This window comes from Kwoniella europaea, chromosome 1 (genome assembly GCF_036810445.1).
Source record: "Kwoniella europaea PYCC6329 chromosome 1, complete sequence".
Lineage (NCBI taxonomy): Eukaryota > Fungi > Basidiomycota > Tremellomycetes > Tremellales > Cryptococcaceae > Kwoniella > Kwoniella europaea.
In genome coordinates this window covers 5,922,022-5,938,004 of record NC_089487.1, presented here as the reverse complement: position 1 = coordinate 5,938,004, position 15,983 = coordinate 5,922,022, and the positions used below count along the sequence as shown (strand labels likewise).

The 15,983-nt window shown below is 45.0% G+C and overlaps 6 protein-coding genes across 6 annotated transcripts; 5 read left to right on the top strand and 1 right to left on the bottom strand.

Annotated features, from left to right (window-relative positions):
* Positions 1-342: 342 nt before the first annotated feature.
* Positions 343-1,026, top strand: V865_002259 (uncharacterized protein; the record flags this gene model as incomplete). The annotated part of the gene is made up of 3 exons (XM_066226062.1): positions 343-603; positions 708-914; positions 982-1,026. The coding sequence occupies 3 exons, from the start codon at positions 343-345 to the stop codon at positions 1,024-1,026; spliced, it is 513 nt and encodes a 170-aa protein (XP_066082159.1).
* A 1,700-nt stretch (positions 1,027-2,726) lies between these two features.
* Positions 2,727-3,576, top strand: V865_002258 (uncharacterized protein; the record flags this gene model as incomplete). The annotated part of the gene is made up of 2 exons (XM_066226061.1): positions 2,727-3,289; positions 3,441-3,576. The coding sequence occupies 2 exons, from the start codon at positions 2,727-2,729 to the stop codon at positions 3,574-3,576; spliced, it is 699 nt and encodes a 232-aa protein (XP_066082158.1).
* A 1,140-nt stretch (positions 3,577-4,716) lies between these two features.
* V865_002257 (uncharacterized protein) lies at positions 4,717-8,051 on the top strand (the record flags this gene model as incomplete). Its single annotated transcript, XM_066226060.1, has 10 exons — positions 4,717-4,863; positions 4,951-5,151; positions 5,254-5,316; positions 5,381-5,450; positions 5,548-5,889; positions 5,984-6,336; positions 6,421-6,575; positions 6,669-7,028; positions 7,096-7,334; positions 7,525-8,051. 10 exons carry the CDS (start codon positions 4,717-4,719, stop codon positions 8,049-8,051), a joined length of 2,457 nt encoding a protein of 818 aa, XP_066082157.1.
* A 1,975-nt stretch (positions 8,052-10,026) lies between these two features.
* Positions 10,027-11,146, top strand: V865_002256 (uncharacterized protein; the record flags this gene model as incomplete). The annotated part of the gene is made up of 2 exons (XM_066226059.1): positions 10,027-10,645; positions 10,728-11,146. The coding sequence occupies 2 exons, from the start codon at positions 10,027-10,029 to the stop codon at positions 11,144-11,146; spliced, it is 1,038 nt and encodes a 345-aa protein (XP_066082156.1).
* Positions 11,147-11,446: 300 nt separating this feature from the next.
* V865_002255 (uncharacterized protein) lies at positions 11,447-12,198 on the bottom strand (the record flags this gene model as incomplete). Its single annotated transcript, XM_066226058.1, has 3 exons — positions 11,447-11,710; positions 11,769-11,935; positions 12,021-12,198. 3 exons carry the CDS (start codon positions 12,196-12,198, stop codon positions 11,447-11,449), a joined length of 609 nt encoding a protein of 202 aa, XP_066082155.1.
* Positions 12,199-12,518: 320 nt separating this feature from the next.
* V865_002254 (uncharacterized protein) lies at positions 12,519-15,687 on the top strand (the record flags this gene model as incomplete). Its single annotated transcript, XM_066226057.1, has 11 exons — positions 12,519-13,364; positions 13,419-13,676; positions 13,739-13,815; positions 13,875-13,995; positions 14,055-14,133; positions 14,186-14,312; positions 14,372-14,778; positions 14,832-14,944; positions 15,008-15,254; positions 15,320-15,452; positions 15,558-15,687. 11 exons carry the CDS (start codon positions 12,519-12,521, stop codon positions 15,685-15,687), a joined length of 2,538 nt encoding a protein of 845 aa, XP_066082154.1.
* Between the last annotated feature and the right edge of the window lie 296 nt (positions 15,688-15,983).

Sequence of the window (15,983 nt, the reverse complement as noted above, 5' to 3'; positions counted from 1 at the left end):
GCTCTTCTGGGATTTTTACTCTTTGCAAGTGAGTCGTGAGATGTCAAATTCCATTCGTATACAACAACAACAACGACCGAAATACAGCCGAGCTAAAAGGATGAATCCAGAAGTGATGATATCATCATTTCCTGTAACGGTGGCGGCGATCGCCGCTGATGTGCATGATGATACGTCATACTAGCAAAGAATCAAGAAATTCCTTTCGAGAGTACAGAATACGAATACGAAGACCCCTTACAGCAAGTAATGTTTTCTCATCTTGAGACCAACTCACATCCCAGCCTTACCCCTATATCTCATCGCTAAGATTCAGCTATCCGTGCATCCCTGCTCATCGACATGTCATCGTCCAAGACCGCGTTGTTCTCCTCACATCCACCCGAGACTCAGGTCCTCCTCCATTCATCCCTCCGTTATGCCCAACTCGCCTCGATGATCGTACCTCCCATATACTTAGTTAGAACGCTGGTTCTAAGAAGAAGACCGTTCAGTGTTAGAGGTCTGATGCATACTTCGATACTTTGGACTGGAGTTGGTGCTGTGGCTGGAGCGGGATTGGGGTATGGGGAACGTGCTGTGAGAGATAGGTTAATTAGGATAGTGAGTTTATGAGATTTCTCACTTCGTCTCAATTGTTATCAAGACGTCTTCAAGATGAGGAGTTCAAAAGAGAATAATGTACTGATTTTTGATTGTCGGAACAGAAAGCAGATACCCAACAAACTCGATCGAATGACTATTCTATAATATCAGCAACACTTTCAGCAATGTTAATACCCGCTTTATTCCTCCGAAGAGCACCTTTACCATCTTTGGTACTTGGTGGTGCATCTATAGGATTGGGTGTGGGAGTATGGGCACATCTGGGTGAGAGGTTAGGGAAAGGTCAGAAAGTGAAGGTGGAAGATGTGGTAAGTCACTTGCTCCCGTACAACGATGTGGTAGTACCTCGCTAATATTGATGAGGTATGATGGTAGACCGGTGAAGTGCCTGGTGTAGGTGATGTAGTGAAGAAGACTTAGCCGAGCATGTACTGTACGATAAGTTCCCTGGATGAACAATAAGAACAAGATCTTTCTCCACGATCAAGGCATGTTATGAAATGGCTGTCCTGAAGTTTACTTACCCGTCATGATTGGAATACACGCTCACACTGCGCCCTCATGATGATTATCATTCTCATCTGATTTTCATGATATCGACTGTAACATGCCGCTATGTCCCACTGCTGATCATGTTCAGACCAGCCTAAAGGAAACGGAATTTGCAATTCTCGTGAAAAAGTGGAAAGAAGCTTGGACAAACAGCGATCAATCAGGGGGATCACTAGTCTCACTAACCCTCCTTTCGTATCTCGGACCTGTTACCCCCGGTTTGTCATTCCATCTACTACCAATCGATCAATCAAGACATGCTTAAATGACGTGTTTCTACATGTTCGATGTTCTTAGCGCTGTTTCGCAATAATAAAGATTAGAATGATGGAGAAACCCGGTAGGAATTCCCTTTGTTCTTGGTAGCTGAATTGTGTATAAAACCAAGAGACTAGGGGAAAGGACATGACATGTGAAAAAGGTTGCAGATGCAATAACGAGGATCTTTCTTCATCTACGCCACTTTTCACTCCCATCCACACGCATATACACACATACATCATCACTTATGCTTCCATCAAGATCTGCTTTTTTTCTCTCTTTTTCCATATCTCAGCATTGTTCACAAGCTGACTCGACTGCTATGCTATCGGTACCGAATGCTGCATGATGCCAATGCTGACTCATCTGCTGTACTTATGGGAAGGTATCTGATGATTTGCCACTCCATGCTGATAGCCGTTATACCATGGTCTGTGCATTGACTATTAGTGTATCGGATTTATCTACGATCAAGGGTAAAAATCTGAAAAGGTATATAAGGATAACTTACGATTCCCTTTTCATCTCTCTCCCTCTCTTCTTTTCCTTCTTCTTCCTCACCAGTCTTTCTTTCTTTAACCTGAACTATCCAACTCCCTTCCATATTATCCTATAATTGTTACTTGACAACTCATCATCAATAATTTACGAAACCTTACGCTAACGTCCACGCCGCCTTCACCCTACACCGCTCTAATACCCAAGCTGAGCTGACGATATCACCTCATTCCCTATTGACTCTCACTTCGTCGACACTCCGAGTACTCATTCGTCACCATATTCGGCCGTCGTCCTAACAAGCTTCGTAAGCTCCCACCTCCCTACCCATCAACCACTCCACCACCATACGAGATGGGTCTGCCCTGGAATTACTGGTCCGACGACGCTCCTCCCGTCCTCCGACCCGTCACTCCACGAATATATCATCCATACTACTCATCCTCTTACATCGACTCTTTCTCTTATCCTTCTCTTGCTGGTCCGTCATGGGGTGTCCCGCTCATCCCGGCATCATCAAAGTGAGTCAAAAACAATATTCTACGCGAAATTTTAGAACAGGAGTAGGGACTGTAACTGACGTATGTGTGTATGGCTAATGTATCGCTATCTTATATTCTCCGTTCTCCTTATTACCCTTTATATTCGGTCGCCACCCTAATCACGACAAAACGATGAAACACGACTTTTCGAAAATCATATATACAATCAAAATCGGCACCGCATCCTCTTCATTCCTTCACTTATCTTTGATATTCACCGTACACCGAATTTTGCCGCTTAATCTCATATACCACCTCATCACAATGATGCCTCTCAGTCCTTGGATCAACGATACCGAGAGCATGGTCAGAGATTATGTGGAGAAAGAGACCAACGGTAACAGACAAACCGGACCCGGTGATCACGAGCTGGCTCAATTCGAAAAGTGGGCTAAGAACGACGACTTTAAGAAGGTGATGATGGACGTCCTCAAGGCTAGATTGGAGTTAGATTGGCCTCACAATTATAAAGCATTAACCATATTAGGTAAAATGCCTGAAGGAGAACTGGAGGGATTAGAAGAGAAGTTGGGCAAATTAGCGGATTCAGCTCAGACAGTGGAAGGATTCAAATTTCTTAAAGAGCTGGCCAAACCTTTACACGAAAAAGCCAAAGCTGCGATCGCCAAGAAGGAGGAAGAGGAGATGAAGAAAAAACAAGCGGCGATTCAAGCGATGTGGGGAGGATTATGGGCGAATGACGGATACATCGCTCCTACATTACAATACCGTGGATACATGGGGTGGCCTTACCCATACAACGCCCCTCCAGGAATAGCAAGAGCTGCTACGGCAGAATGGCCCGGTAAGCCTCCTGATGGATGGTCCCCGTATGTCATTATGAGACGTGCGGCACCCACTTCCGCTGGTCCTCTGTACCCTTACATTTATTTATAATCCCTGGCCTAAAACCTAAAACGTACGCTCTCTGTCAATACCGAATATATGCTGACTCTATTTGTTTTTGTATTCATCATCTAGGACTAAGATAACTGCCTTGCCGCAGATCTACCCCATGTCGAGGACCGGTTATTACGCTACCCAGCCTGAACAAAAGGATACCCCTAAGCCTCCATCGAATTGGACGGTGTATGTGGGCATAGGTCCCAATCCGTGAGTAACACTTTCCATGAACTGGCCATTCAAATAATACAAAACCGATGACTTCATGTCTTGGGGGTCCGGCGGGGGAGTAGTCGTTGATATCTTCTTTTCACTCCACCCGCTTCCACATATTGTGCATGATACATCGCATCATCGAATTCCGTCACTCTTCGGCATCCATTGCTTCATCGGTCGATCACTCCATCTGCTTCCAACTACGAACTTGACAACACTATGACAACACAAAACAAAACTACATAAAACTGGTACCCAACAAAATGTTAAATACAATAAATTTCAACTTCGATTTATACTGCTCTTCCCTTCACACCATCTCTGAAACCCTTCCCCTACCTCTTCATCCATCTTCACGCTTCATCAGTCAGAACTCAATGGGTCTAAGCAAAACATTACCTTTAGGTTTGGCAGAACTGAACGAACAAGCAGCGAAGGAATTAGCGGACAGGGGATGGTGATTTCCGTTATTTTACTCCAATCATGTTGTATATATATCCACCTATCTACGATCTATCTCAATTCAACTTATTTGTATTTACCTATTCATGGTCATTTTCCACTCATCATACTCTCATCATATATGAACGATTTCACGAAAGAAGGAAGGAAGGGTAAGGATAATCAAATTACGAGGTAAAATTATGAATATATATGGAAAGATGAATTTCATGCCAAACTTGTACAACTTTACTCTTCCTTACACATCAGCCATTGCTCACTATCTACCGTCAGCCTGACAACACCTTGGATTGAAGAATGCACGATACGAATGATGAAAGCTAAGAATACATAGATCATCTCACGGGTACTGCCGCCGAGATGATCCGTAGTTGCCCCATCAAAGTGCGAGTGGACCACCTCCACCTCCGCGATCGACAACGAGACAAATAACTTCGGACACGTCGACAGAGTCAGAGTATTATTCAGCATTATCATTGAATTGTCTATTCACATACTAAGATAACGACAACTAGAGAAAAGACAGATAGACAGGTTTCTTTTCCCAGAAGCCAAAAGCAAAACCAGCTATCAACAGGAATACACTTAAGAACGATCAAATATCGAAAGGATCAGATAATCAACGAAAATCTAACCACTTTAGTCGGGCTTATATACTCCTTGATCCCGATACAGCATGAGAGCGCCATTCGCACTAGCACTCGTCGCATCCTCTTCGACAGCACTGGTCAATGGTGCCGGTCTGACAGGTAAAGACTCTCTGAAACCTGAGAGTAAAGTAGCTAGGAATGTATTGGAAGGTAAATCAGAGGGGTATTGCAGTGTGAGTGATTTACTTAATTTTTTTGATCCTGTATCTACATCAGAGAGTCAACAGTACTGACTTGCTTGTGCATCTATCAATAAATAGCCATCAGGCCCTATCGAATCTACTCACTGCTTATACGAGACCGTCGAATCCCTCAATAAGAAACTCTTCCCCACGATACACGAACTAGTCTCATACCCCTTTTTCAAGCATTACAAGGTAGATTTGTACAAGGAGTGTCCGTTTTGGCACGAAAATGGGTTTTGCATGAATAGAAATTGTGGGGTTGAGGAGGCTAATGAGGTGAGTGAGCAGACCTGTCAGAGCTGGGGGGATAGTCAGATTTGATCTGGGACATGCGATCAGAAGAAGTGTTGTGTACTGATGCTTTCCTTGCATTTGTAGGATGATATACCTGAGAAATGGAGGGCGAAGGCTTTATCAGAGATAAAAGTTTCTTCAGCAGGGGTGAGTCCACCTATCGATTTGTCCCCTTTTTCGGACATGTACTAATGTCGACGTTCATATGTAGGACGAAGGAGTATCAGGATGTTACTTCAAGGAACAAGATTTCTGTTACGTTGAAGATGATGCCGATCAGAGTGAGTACGAGATCTCCTCTCAACAATCTCCCTTCTTCAGCCGCTCTCTGTTCAATACCACTTGTCGAGGTCCACATTGCTGATGATGTTATGATAGATGGCCAATATATCGACCTTACCCTAAACCCCGAACGGTTCACAGGTTATGCCGGTGACTCGGCGCATAATGTCTGGCGAGCGATATATGAAGAAAATTGTTTTGGCTTATCCGAAGCTTCCTTATCATCGTCATCGTCGTCCGAGAAGACAACGAAAATTGCAGATACTGTCCTTGGTGCAGGGGGAATATCGAAAAGCAATGATGGGCAGGTTCCAGGCTGGGGTTTCAGCAAATTGAGTGAAGGTTGGGGTACAGAGATGGTCAAACATCCTTCAGCGGCCAGTGCGAGTGAAGTAGAATTGTGCGAGGAGAAGAAAGTCTATTATAGGGTTGTCTCTGGTGAGTTATTGAAGTTGATCCCAATTGTTGATCCTCAGTGTGCGAAAGACCTTATGAGAGTTTTTACTGAAACTCAATGCTATTTCACAACTAGGCCTTCACGCATCTATCTCCATTCACATCTGCGCCGACTACCTTGACCAGTCGACCGGCGAATGGTCTCCCAATCTGGAATGTTTCATCCAACGCCTGGCTACCCACCCCGAACGATTATCCAATGTCTATTTCAACGCGGTTTTACTTCTGCGAGCTGTAGCTAGAGCAGCACCATACCTTCGTGCTTATGACATCGCCACTGCGCCTACGATCGGACTCGGTGTCAAATCAGGTAGGGAGAGCGATCGATTGTCGAAGCAGAGATTCAACGAGATTTTGGATTTGGCAAGTCAAGATGAGATGAATAAAGGGTTCGATGAGGGTGATTTCTTCAGGAGTGAAGATGCACCTGTGAGTAGCACATCATGGTTTACGTTCAGATACTTTCATTTTAATGCAAGACTGCAACTGATGATCGTTGTGTCACCTATGTAGATTCTCAAAGAACAGTTCAAGACTCATTTCAGGAACGTATCAAGGATCATGGATTGTGTAGGATGTGACAAATGTAGATTATGGGGTAAATTGCAAGTATCGGGTATAGGTACTGCTTTGAAGATCCTCTTTGAACTAGATGACAAAGCTTTAGAGTGAGTATCGATTCTCGATTCTCTCTCATGTGATTGCGATCTCTCTTTAGCGAAGGCTATAATTGCTTGCTGACTAATGGCTTTCATGTTCAGCCCAAAGATCAACCCTGACTTACTCCAGCGTTCAGAGGTAGTAGCGCTCTTCAATACCCTTCATCGAATTAGCGAATCGTTAGCTGCAGTAGAAGAGTTCAGGCAGATCTACGCTGCCCATCAAAAAGAGGAGATAGAGGGAAGTAAGAAGAAGATCAAGCAGATAGAGGGAAATGCACATGAGACAAACACCACGTCATCGACATCGACCATATCAACCATACTGGCTGTCGTACTGTCCGCGTTTGAAGGGTTCAGGCGGACATGTAAAGGCTGTCTAGATACTATACAGAGTGAAGGGATTGGTCAGGTGATGCATAGACTGAAAGAATGGGTGGGTGGTGTAGGGAAAGGTGAATTGTAAGACTTGTTACGGTAGATCATGTATGCATGCTTTAGTCATAGATACGATGCTGTATGTGCCCAGCGCTTCGTCAGGAGGTAGTCGCCTTGATATAACAAATCGAGACAGCTGGTATACTCTCCCAATCACCCAGGATACTTCTCATACTGTAGTCTCCTTGGTACTCTCTTCATCGTACCACGGCAGGACTTTAGTCCTATCCGAATTGACATCTACGCAAATCTCAACCTCAGAAGTGAAATCTAGTGTTTCCCACGTATATTCGTCCGGATTCCTACCTTCATTAGTCTTGTTATCGACAGGTAAGCTTGTCAACCGTCCATTCTCCGTTTCAGGGGTTTTGTAGTATTCTGGTAATGCCCGAGTTAGTTGAGGTAAGATGGATCCATCCGACCTAGTCCGGAAATTAAACTCGATATTTGAGAAATTCGATAGGATATTACTATCTTTGAACCTCCTTTTGATAGCTTCACGATAACATATTCGGTTCAGAAGATGTAACTGCCACAATTGAACAGATCGATAAGTTCACATTGGACACCTTACCCGAAGATTGTCTTGTCAATTTCAGAGGAATGAATCTATTGGCTAAATTCAGCTCAGTTGGATGTACGATCAAATCGATCAATTCTGTCATTCCTACGATCATAGATACCCTGCGAGATCATCTTAAATCCCAAAATGGCTATTTGAGATACATTCCTATGGATTATCCCCCAGTCGTTCAAACAGGATCAGAAGGATCGTACCAATGGTCATCTGTGGCCCTGCCCAACTCGGTGGAAATTACATTCCAAGCTGACTCGGATGATACCGTAGTGCATCCCCGATACGACCAGAAAGTAGCCAGAGCATTACTGAAAGCTCACTTGGGGGACAGATCATTTGAGATACCTGCCACGAGCGTCCTCAAGGTCGAGGCCCAAGTACCACCCAGCCGCCAGGAGATACAGGAAGCATCGATGGCTGCCCATGGGGTGACACCTGCATTCTGGGGACATACTACGAGACAGTGGTGAATAATGTAACTTAGTCCGGGTTGGCTCAGACAAGAGGGAGTCATGGTGCTATTAACATAGGCTACTTGATTTGAGCCGCAAATATTCCAAAAGCAAGTTACCTTTGGCTAAATATGGTCCTATGGCCCAGCGCCAAGCATACTAGCTGGTTCAAACTCGAGATCTTGAGCCTGATTACGCGCCTGGATTTCTGTCTCAGTTTACGTTGGTGGTCTGTTTGTCGATTGTTGGGCAAATGGTCGCTCTTCACTTTGCTCATAATCCACCACTTCTGCCTCAATCACCACAGAAGAAGCCGCGTCCAAAGTGGATTTCGTATCTTACAACACCCTGGTCAGAGCCTGCTTGCTGTGATCTTTATCGTAAAAAGAAAAAAAAACTTTGGTATTGGCCGAATCGATTAGAAATTCAATATCCAGTCTTGAATGGACATTCTGCGTTCTCCAATCATACCCCTTATGATCGGGTTTAAAAAGGGCAGTAAGTGGCAAAGACACCAAGTCATCATTCTGCTTGTATTCGTCGGTCAATATTCTCTGCAATTCAGTAATCATGGACTCCATGGATTTCATGCTTAGTTCGATCTTGTAAAATCTCGACAGTATATCTGTAAGGATTTGTCTCGCTTGTCCTTCATGTACCCTCTCGGCCAGAGAATCTAGAATGAAAGAATGCTCCTGTCGAATTTTCATCTTGACCTTCTTACCGTTACTTGTGGTCGGGGTTGCCGTACCAACAAAGTTGCTTTCGATTTCACCGCCACTGAGCTCGTAGGTAGGTCCGGCGACGACATAGATCGATTGCAGTACGTTCTCAGTACAGTCGAGCTTTTCGTCTCTGCTTGGCTCTCCGTCGTCCCAACTGGTTTGTCCCAGAGGAGCATTGCGCACTATGAGTGGCGAGATCTGGTACTGGCTTTGCTGTTGAAATCCAGTCTGAAAACAATCGAGCTCACATATCAGGATAGGCCTCCTACTTGCATGATCACCATTTGGTACTGTTGCCTGGTCCGGAGGGCAAGTGGTTGTAGAAAGTCAATTTATGTGATGATGGATAGTCGGATCGTGCTGGTATATGAGTATAGCGCTTTTTGTTGTCTTCAGTAAAAGGGTGTATCTCTGCAACGCCTTGATGCAAGGCCAAATCTTCGCCTTCGCTCATGATTGGCATGAAGGCTATCTTGCCCGTTGAATGGCTCTTGCTATTATGATGTGTGACAGGTTACTGAGGAGCGATCGTACTGTGCAGTTGAGAAAAGTGCCCAGTGGATTCAAGCGGTCGTAAACAGTTTACCGTCAATAGAGTTCATCTCAAGGCACAGAGTCGCTGGTAAGGGTAGCTCAACGGCCTGGTCGGAATGGGTTGTCTTACGTTGCCAAGTCAATCGTGCTATGACTTTAGAAATCTGTCTTCCGTTTCTCCTTTGCGCATTTGGAAAGCCTAGACGGACAAGGGATGGCAATTGATAATCAGCTTTCGACCTATATTACAAGAAGATTGGAAGAATCTCAATCTCAGACAGATCTGCAACAAGAGGAAAGGTCCTTCTGAAACACTAGCCAGCAGAGAACTTTCCCTTTACTTCACTGACCGATGCATCAGCATATTGTACGATACGTTCCCTGGCTGTGATGTGAAGAACATTTAGTGGCGATGGCACTGGATACGCAGTGGTGTAACTTACAGGGAACTCACCATGAAAGGAAGAAAGGGCACTGAGAAACCCGGTTCTTGTCGGGGGATCCTTTAACGACCTAAGCCCGTCCGTTCATGTTTTGTTCTCAATATCACCTGTTATGATGACATCTTGGGCTGTCTTGATGCCCCTTGGCACGTCTAGAAATTTCAAGATGGTCTTCCAATACGTTAGGAATCATGGGTCATGTTCGATTCTGTATAGTCCGTGAGAGCTACTACGTTACGGTAGGAAATTGGTGAATTTGGCCAACACCAACATTTATTCTCGCATCAGAAAATGCCCTTTGTATCAGCTCAACATGCAAGGCACAACGACAACGTCGATTTGGAGCTGATCCCCCAACCGGGCGGGGACAGTCTCCAGTCTCGCCCAAGTACATTCAGCACAACTTTGCCTACCCACCGTATCTCCCTGTTCAAACCTTCCGATCAGCCCGTCGAACTTCCTACTAATCGTACAGTTACCGCTTTTGATGACTGCCAGATTTTACGAGATAATTTTACAGTGGATTTGAGACTCGGTTTAAGCCCTTGGCTCTTACACTCCAACGCCATCCAAAAGGAAGACGAGAAGATTGATGAAGAGATGTTGGCAACCAGTCAAGAGGTATGGGACCGACCGAAGAATAATGAAGCCTCCAGGAGCGTCACCGAGAATACTCTAAAAGCTGTACAAGGTCTTCAATATTACTTGGGACACTTCTTTGGCACGTGCAATTCTGTGTATCTTAATCATCCGAACAGCGAGTGTAACAAAGAGGTCACCTTCGACTTGATTGCGAACCATTGTTTCAGCCTATCCTCGCTGGGCGAAGAGGTCAAAGATAGATTGATAAAGGACGATGTACTCTCCAAGTTCAGATCTATTGGATTCACATTGAGATCAGCAAAGCCGAGTTCGTTCCTATCAAAGCTTCAAGGAAGATATCTTGGCTACGAGCCAAACTGAACAAGACCACAGATTGATCACTATCCCAGTTACGATGACCGGTGATTCTCCTGAGTTTGAATATAAGACGTCTTGGATGGGACTTCAATTTGAATTATTTTGGGATATCGAATCGGACAGGACAAAAGTCCGATCGTTGTATGATGCCAAAACTAGCAAAGATGCCCTGAGAAAGGCTCTTCGTGTCGAAAAATCGGAAATCGGTGGTGTGTCAAGTGTAGATACATTAGCCGACGACATATGTTGGGTGGAGCAGGCTATAGCTACACGCCAAGAGCAAGAGGAATACCAGAGAGAGCGCGAACGTCGCAGTGCCACGGTAGATTTTGTGGCTTCAATTCAAGAAGTGTGTGAGCCTGATCCTTCGGGAATTTCAGATACGAGACGAGCGATCATTGCTCAAGCGGAATCTGAATATCGAAGGGTACGATATGGATGGCTTGATTGATATTAACGATGAGGAGTAGACAACCCTTTGATAGCTGTTTAGGATGCATGGCTTTGAGTGGAAGAGTAGGAAGAGAGGAAGATAGAGTCGGTATCTCGGCTTCCCGAGAAGGAGCGAGAATGAGTGAATGCACTTGCATATGGTCAGTACCTTAAGCAATATGTGGGTACGACCGATGACCACAATAAACCTCGCATGTGAAGAGATTAGTGAGTAGCAATGATGAGTGAGAGTATATTTAGTATCGAAAAAGAGGGCAAATGCAGAGATTATACATACAATGGCAAATCTAACAGTCTTCTAATTATCCTTGATCTCTACGCCTTCCGTCTTCTCTACTAGATCTTCCACCTTCTCAGCTTCTTCTTTCACCATATTGTCACCCTCGATCACTTTCACTTCTCCTTCACCTTCTTCCACTTGAGCATCTTTTGGTGATTCTTCTTCGTCATCTCCCCCTTCAACTTTGTACAAGTACCCTTCAATCCACCCTGATACTTCCTCTTTACCCTCTCCAGCAAATATCGATTCGGCAAATGCATCTCGTTTGTTAGCATTTGTTTGCTAGATAGCAAAAAGCATTAGCATACTTTTCAACAGATTGAACGGTGGTCGAGCTCACCTTCAGTAGTGATAATCCGCCTCCTTGTTCTTCTGATAATTCTACCAAAGCTTTGACACAGGCTACGTGGTTGTTCGATACTGCCCAGTGAAGGGGTGGTGATCCAGCTTCGTTTGTGCGCGTTAAGAGTTCTTTGGGAACGAGAGGAAGAAGGTAATTCAGAACATCTAAGTGGGCACGAGTCAGCGAGTCAACCAATGTAGCCCATTCAGCCTCATAAAGCCCTCAATAGGTTGATCAGTGCATACTCACCGATGTGACCATTTCCACAACACATATGCAACACCGTATTGCCCCTCTCATCCCTTGCTTCAGACAAAGGTCCAGCTCCGAACCTCTCTACGAATTCTTTCAACTCGTCCACTTCGCCATATCGAGCGGACAACAAGACTTCTTCGACATCCTCAGTAGTGGGCGCTGGCTTTGACATGGTTCAGTTCTTTATGCGTTGACTAATGGGAAGTATGGACTATGGACTGGAAATGGACCGTAATGGACAGTACAAGAGCAGCAAAGAGGACTTTGGGCTTGAGCTCTGATTTCAACTTTTCGATGAAAACGTGGTCGGGTGGCAAATAGCAAGTCACGTGATACGGCAGTGGCGGTTGACTGGATGGTCGTTCCTGGCTGTCCATCGTCATATACCATCGAAGATCGTCAAGTTAGACATTCATCTTCATCTGTCCATCTGTACCAATGGGATCATATATTTTAAACGAATGATGACACCAAGTCAGTAGTCCCATCACTATGGCAAGAGGAACAACCAAAGCGGCCAAGCAATCTCCTTCCGCAAGTAGCAGCGGCAACATCCTATCTTTTTTCTCCAAAACACCTACTCCTCGTCGGACATCTAGCGCGTCCAAGAACGGACTTTCCGAGAAAGTGGTAATCGAAGATATCAAGCCTTTAGTAGCAGATGGAAAGGGGAAAGGAAAGGCGACATCACTCATAGGATCCATTGAAGATCCAGTGGTCATCAGCGACGATGAAGATATCTTACCGGCTTCACCACCCAGTCCAATCAGTAGGAAACGGAAATTGTCCCATATATCTCCCGAAGCTGGTCCTTCTTCTTTGAGACCTATCGATTCCTCCAAACCACCTCCGTTCCCTGGATACCCAGACTTCAAACCACCACCTACATGGCCTGAGGTCATCAATGTAGGAGACATGCATAACATCGAGCACGAGGACGAAGACGACAATGATATACCTCCTTCGGATGAGGATCATAATCGGAATCAAGATCCGGAAGATGGCGATGATGCCGAGAATGATGATTCAGGCTTAGATATGGAAGTGGAACCAACAGATTTGGATCTACCTGAGCCGATCGAACCTGAAACACCACAGGTTGCGACACCTAGTAAACAGTTCAAGGAGAGTGATCTGGGGCTGAACATTGATATGACGGAAGAGTGGGAAGAACCTGAAGATGAAGGTATGGGAATGGAAGAAGATGGTGAAGGCGATGACGAAGCTAGTGTTATTTCTGAACCCATCAATAGAGGAAGAGGTAAGAAAGGTATATCCGCAGCGCAGATGACGGAATGTCCGATTTGTAGGAAGTCGTTGAAAGGGCAGGTCAATACGGTAAGCTTCACTGTGCTGTTAGGATATTTGTTAGCTTATATTGTCATTTTCTAGGTTGCCCAGCATCATATCAATTCTTGTCCTGCATCGTCTCCTAGGTCTTCGAAGAAGGCTCGTCCGATATCCTCATATGCCTCCTTTTCAACTGAACCTTCACTCTCACCCGAACCTGAAGTACCTACTAAAGGACCAAATGCATTCTCAGTGCTTATGAGTGGACACAAGGAGCGAGATCAATGGAAAGATGCGGAAGCGGATTTGAAGAGGGATGGTAAGCGATTTGTGGGAAGGAGGAAGGCACCGTTCTATAAGGTATGTTCAGCTTTGACAACGTCTCCGGGTTGACCTTCACCGCTGATCGCACTTGGATTCAGGTCATGACTGGAATGCCTGTAGCTGTCGATGCGTTCAGGTATGGTGCAATACCGAAAGTCACTGCGTACCTCTTGACGTATGTAACTGTGTCCATTCTTGTTACGATTTACAGAGCTGACAGCAACTATTGTATAGACACGCACACTCAGATCATTATACCAACTTATCAAAGAGCTGGACGCATGGTCCGATATATTGCTCAGAGACTACCGCCAATCTGATCGTACATATGTTGGGTGTGGAACCCAAGTGGGTGGTAAGTCAGCTACATATAGCATTCAGAGACTTACTGCATGAAGCTGACTACTTGTGTAGCATGGTTTACCTGATAATATACCTTTTGAGATGCCAAATACCGGTGGTGTCACGGTCACACCCATGGAGGCGAACCATTGTAAGCTGACTCCTACGCCATACTTATTCATCAAAGCTCACTCAGATATCAGGTCCGGGATCATCTATATTCCTGTTCGAAGGGCCACAGACGGTCAACGCTGGTGACTCAGGCTTCAGATCACCCTACGTTGGAAGCAAGAAGATCTTCCGGTATCTGCATTGTGGAGATTTCAGAGCGTAAGGGTCTGCTCCTGGAATATTACACTGTTTCTCAAGCTGACTCAATTGTATGACAGATGCCCAAAAATGGTTCTTCACCCAGCGATAGCCAGAGCACCCATTCACACTTGCTATCTCGATACGACCTACCTAAACCCCAAATATTGTTTCCCACCTCAACCGCAAGTGATCAACGCGTGTGCATCGTTAGCTCGGAAGATGGTGGTCGGAATGTCAGCGAATGCACCTGACTTCCAAGCTTTGCAACCGAAAGTATATATAAAAGCGGAAGAAGGAGAAGAGATAAAACCTGATCCCTCAGAGCTGGCCGAAAGATCGAAAGCTATGATGGCTGGATGGTTGGTTAAGAAGGAAGACAACGATGTGAAAGAGGAATTGAGAGATATCAACGATGTCAAACCGAAGGGGCGGACTCTGGTGGTCATGGGAACGTATTCCATAGGGAAGGAGAGGATCGTCAAAGGTCAGCTGTCCATCCAATCCAAAATTGACGATTATAGCTGATATCTTGATCAGCGGTCGCGAAAGCCTTAGGAACTACCATATATTGCGACCCGCGGAAGAAAGGTATACTGCTTTGTCAGACCGATCCGGAGCTGCATGCTATGCTGAGTACTGATCCTATATCGGTAAGTCTATAAACAATCTTATGGATATATCTTCTAACGCTGATTTACACTTTATGTATACAGTCTCAAGTTCACCTTCTACCACTCGGAAACATCCAGCTCGATCGTATGCAACCTTACCTCGCTCGACTACACCCACATTTCGATCGAGTACTGGCTTTCAGACCTACCGGATGGACGTATACCCCACCGGCAGGTACAGATATGTTACCTGATGTCAACACTGTCATCAAGCGTGATCAAGCTAGGTGGTTCAGTGAGAAGGATCTTAAAGAGATGAGAGGGAGTTGTAGGACTTTCCAATTGTTTGGTGGGTCCCGTCATTCTAGGCTGGTGGGGGTTCATGCTCATTGACTTAAATGAAAATGGGTCTAGGCGTACCATACTCTGAACATTCAAGTTTCACCGAATTAACATGTTTCGCCTTATCGATCCCTGGACCTGAAATCAAAATGATAGCTACTGTCAATGTGGGAAATGAAAAGAGTAGAGCTAAAATGAAAAAATGGTATGTGATTTGACTCTGTTTGGTGGTTCAGCTGGATCCATAGCATGGTTCATTCCCACATTCAAGTAGACAGCTGACTTGTACTTGAATACTCTGGGGTTGTAGGTTCGAAAAGTGGGCAGCTGAGAAGTCACGTAGGAAGGACAAAGGGCTGCCTGCGATAGTGGATTATCGTGATGAGACTTTTGTAAGTGATTGTGATCAGCTTTTGCCTTTACATATCAGCTTTTGCTGATGAGATACACGTATCGTAGTGGTAATGCTTCCATGAATTATACGAGATTATGTCTGTTGTACTGTATTGTATTGTATCTTTGCTAGGTCATCCCATTTGTATATTATTAGACAATGCATAACATACTTGAACAATGTGAAGTTGGCAGGTAGAGCTTGTAGTGATACTACTGGTACGACACATGCACACGCATAGTGATCACATCGACGAAGTCCCACCACACTATTGACCGTCGCCACTGCCACCCGAGTTCACGAATCGAGTGGAGGAGGATGACCGACCACTGACTCAGCATC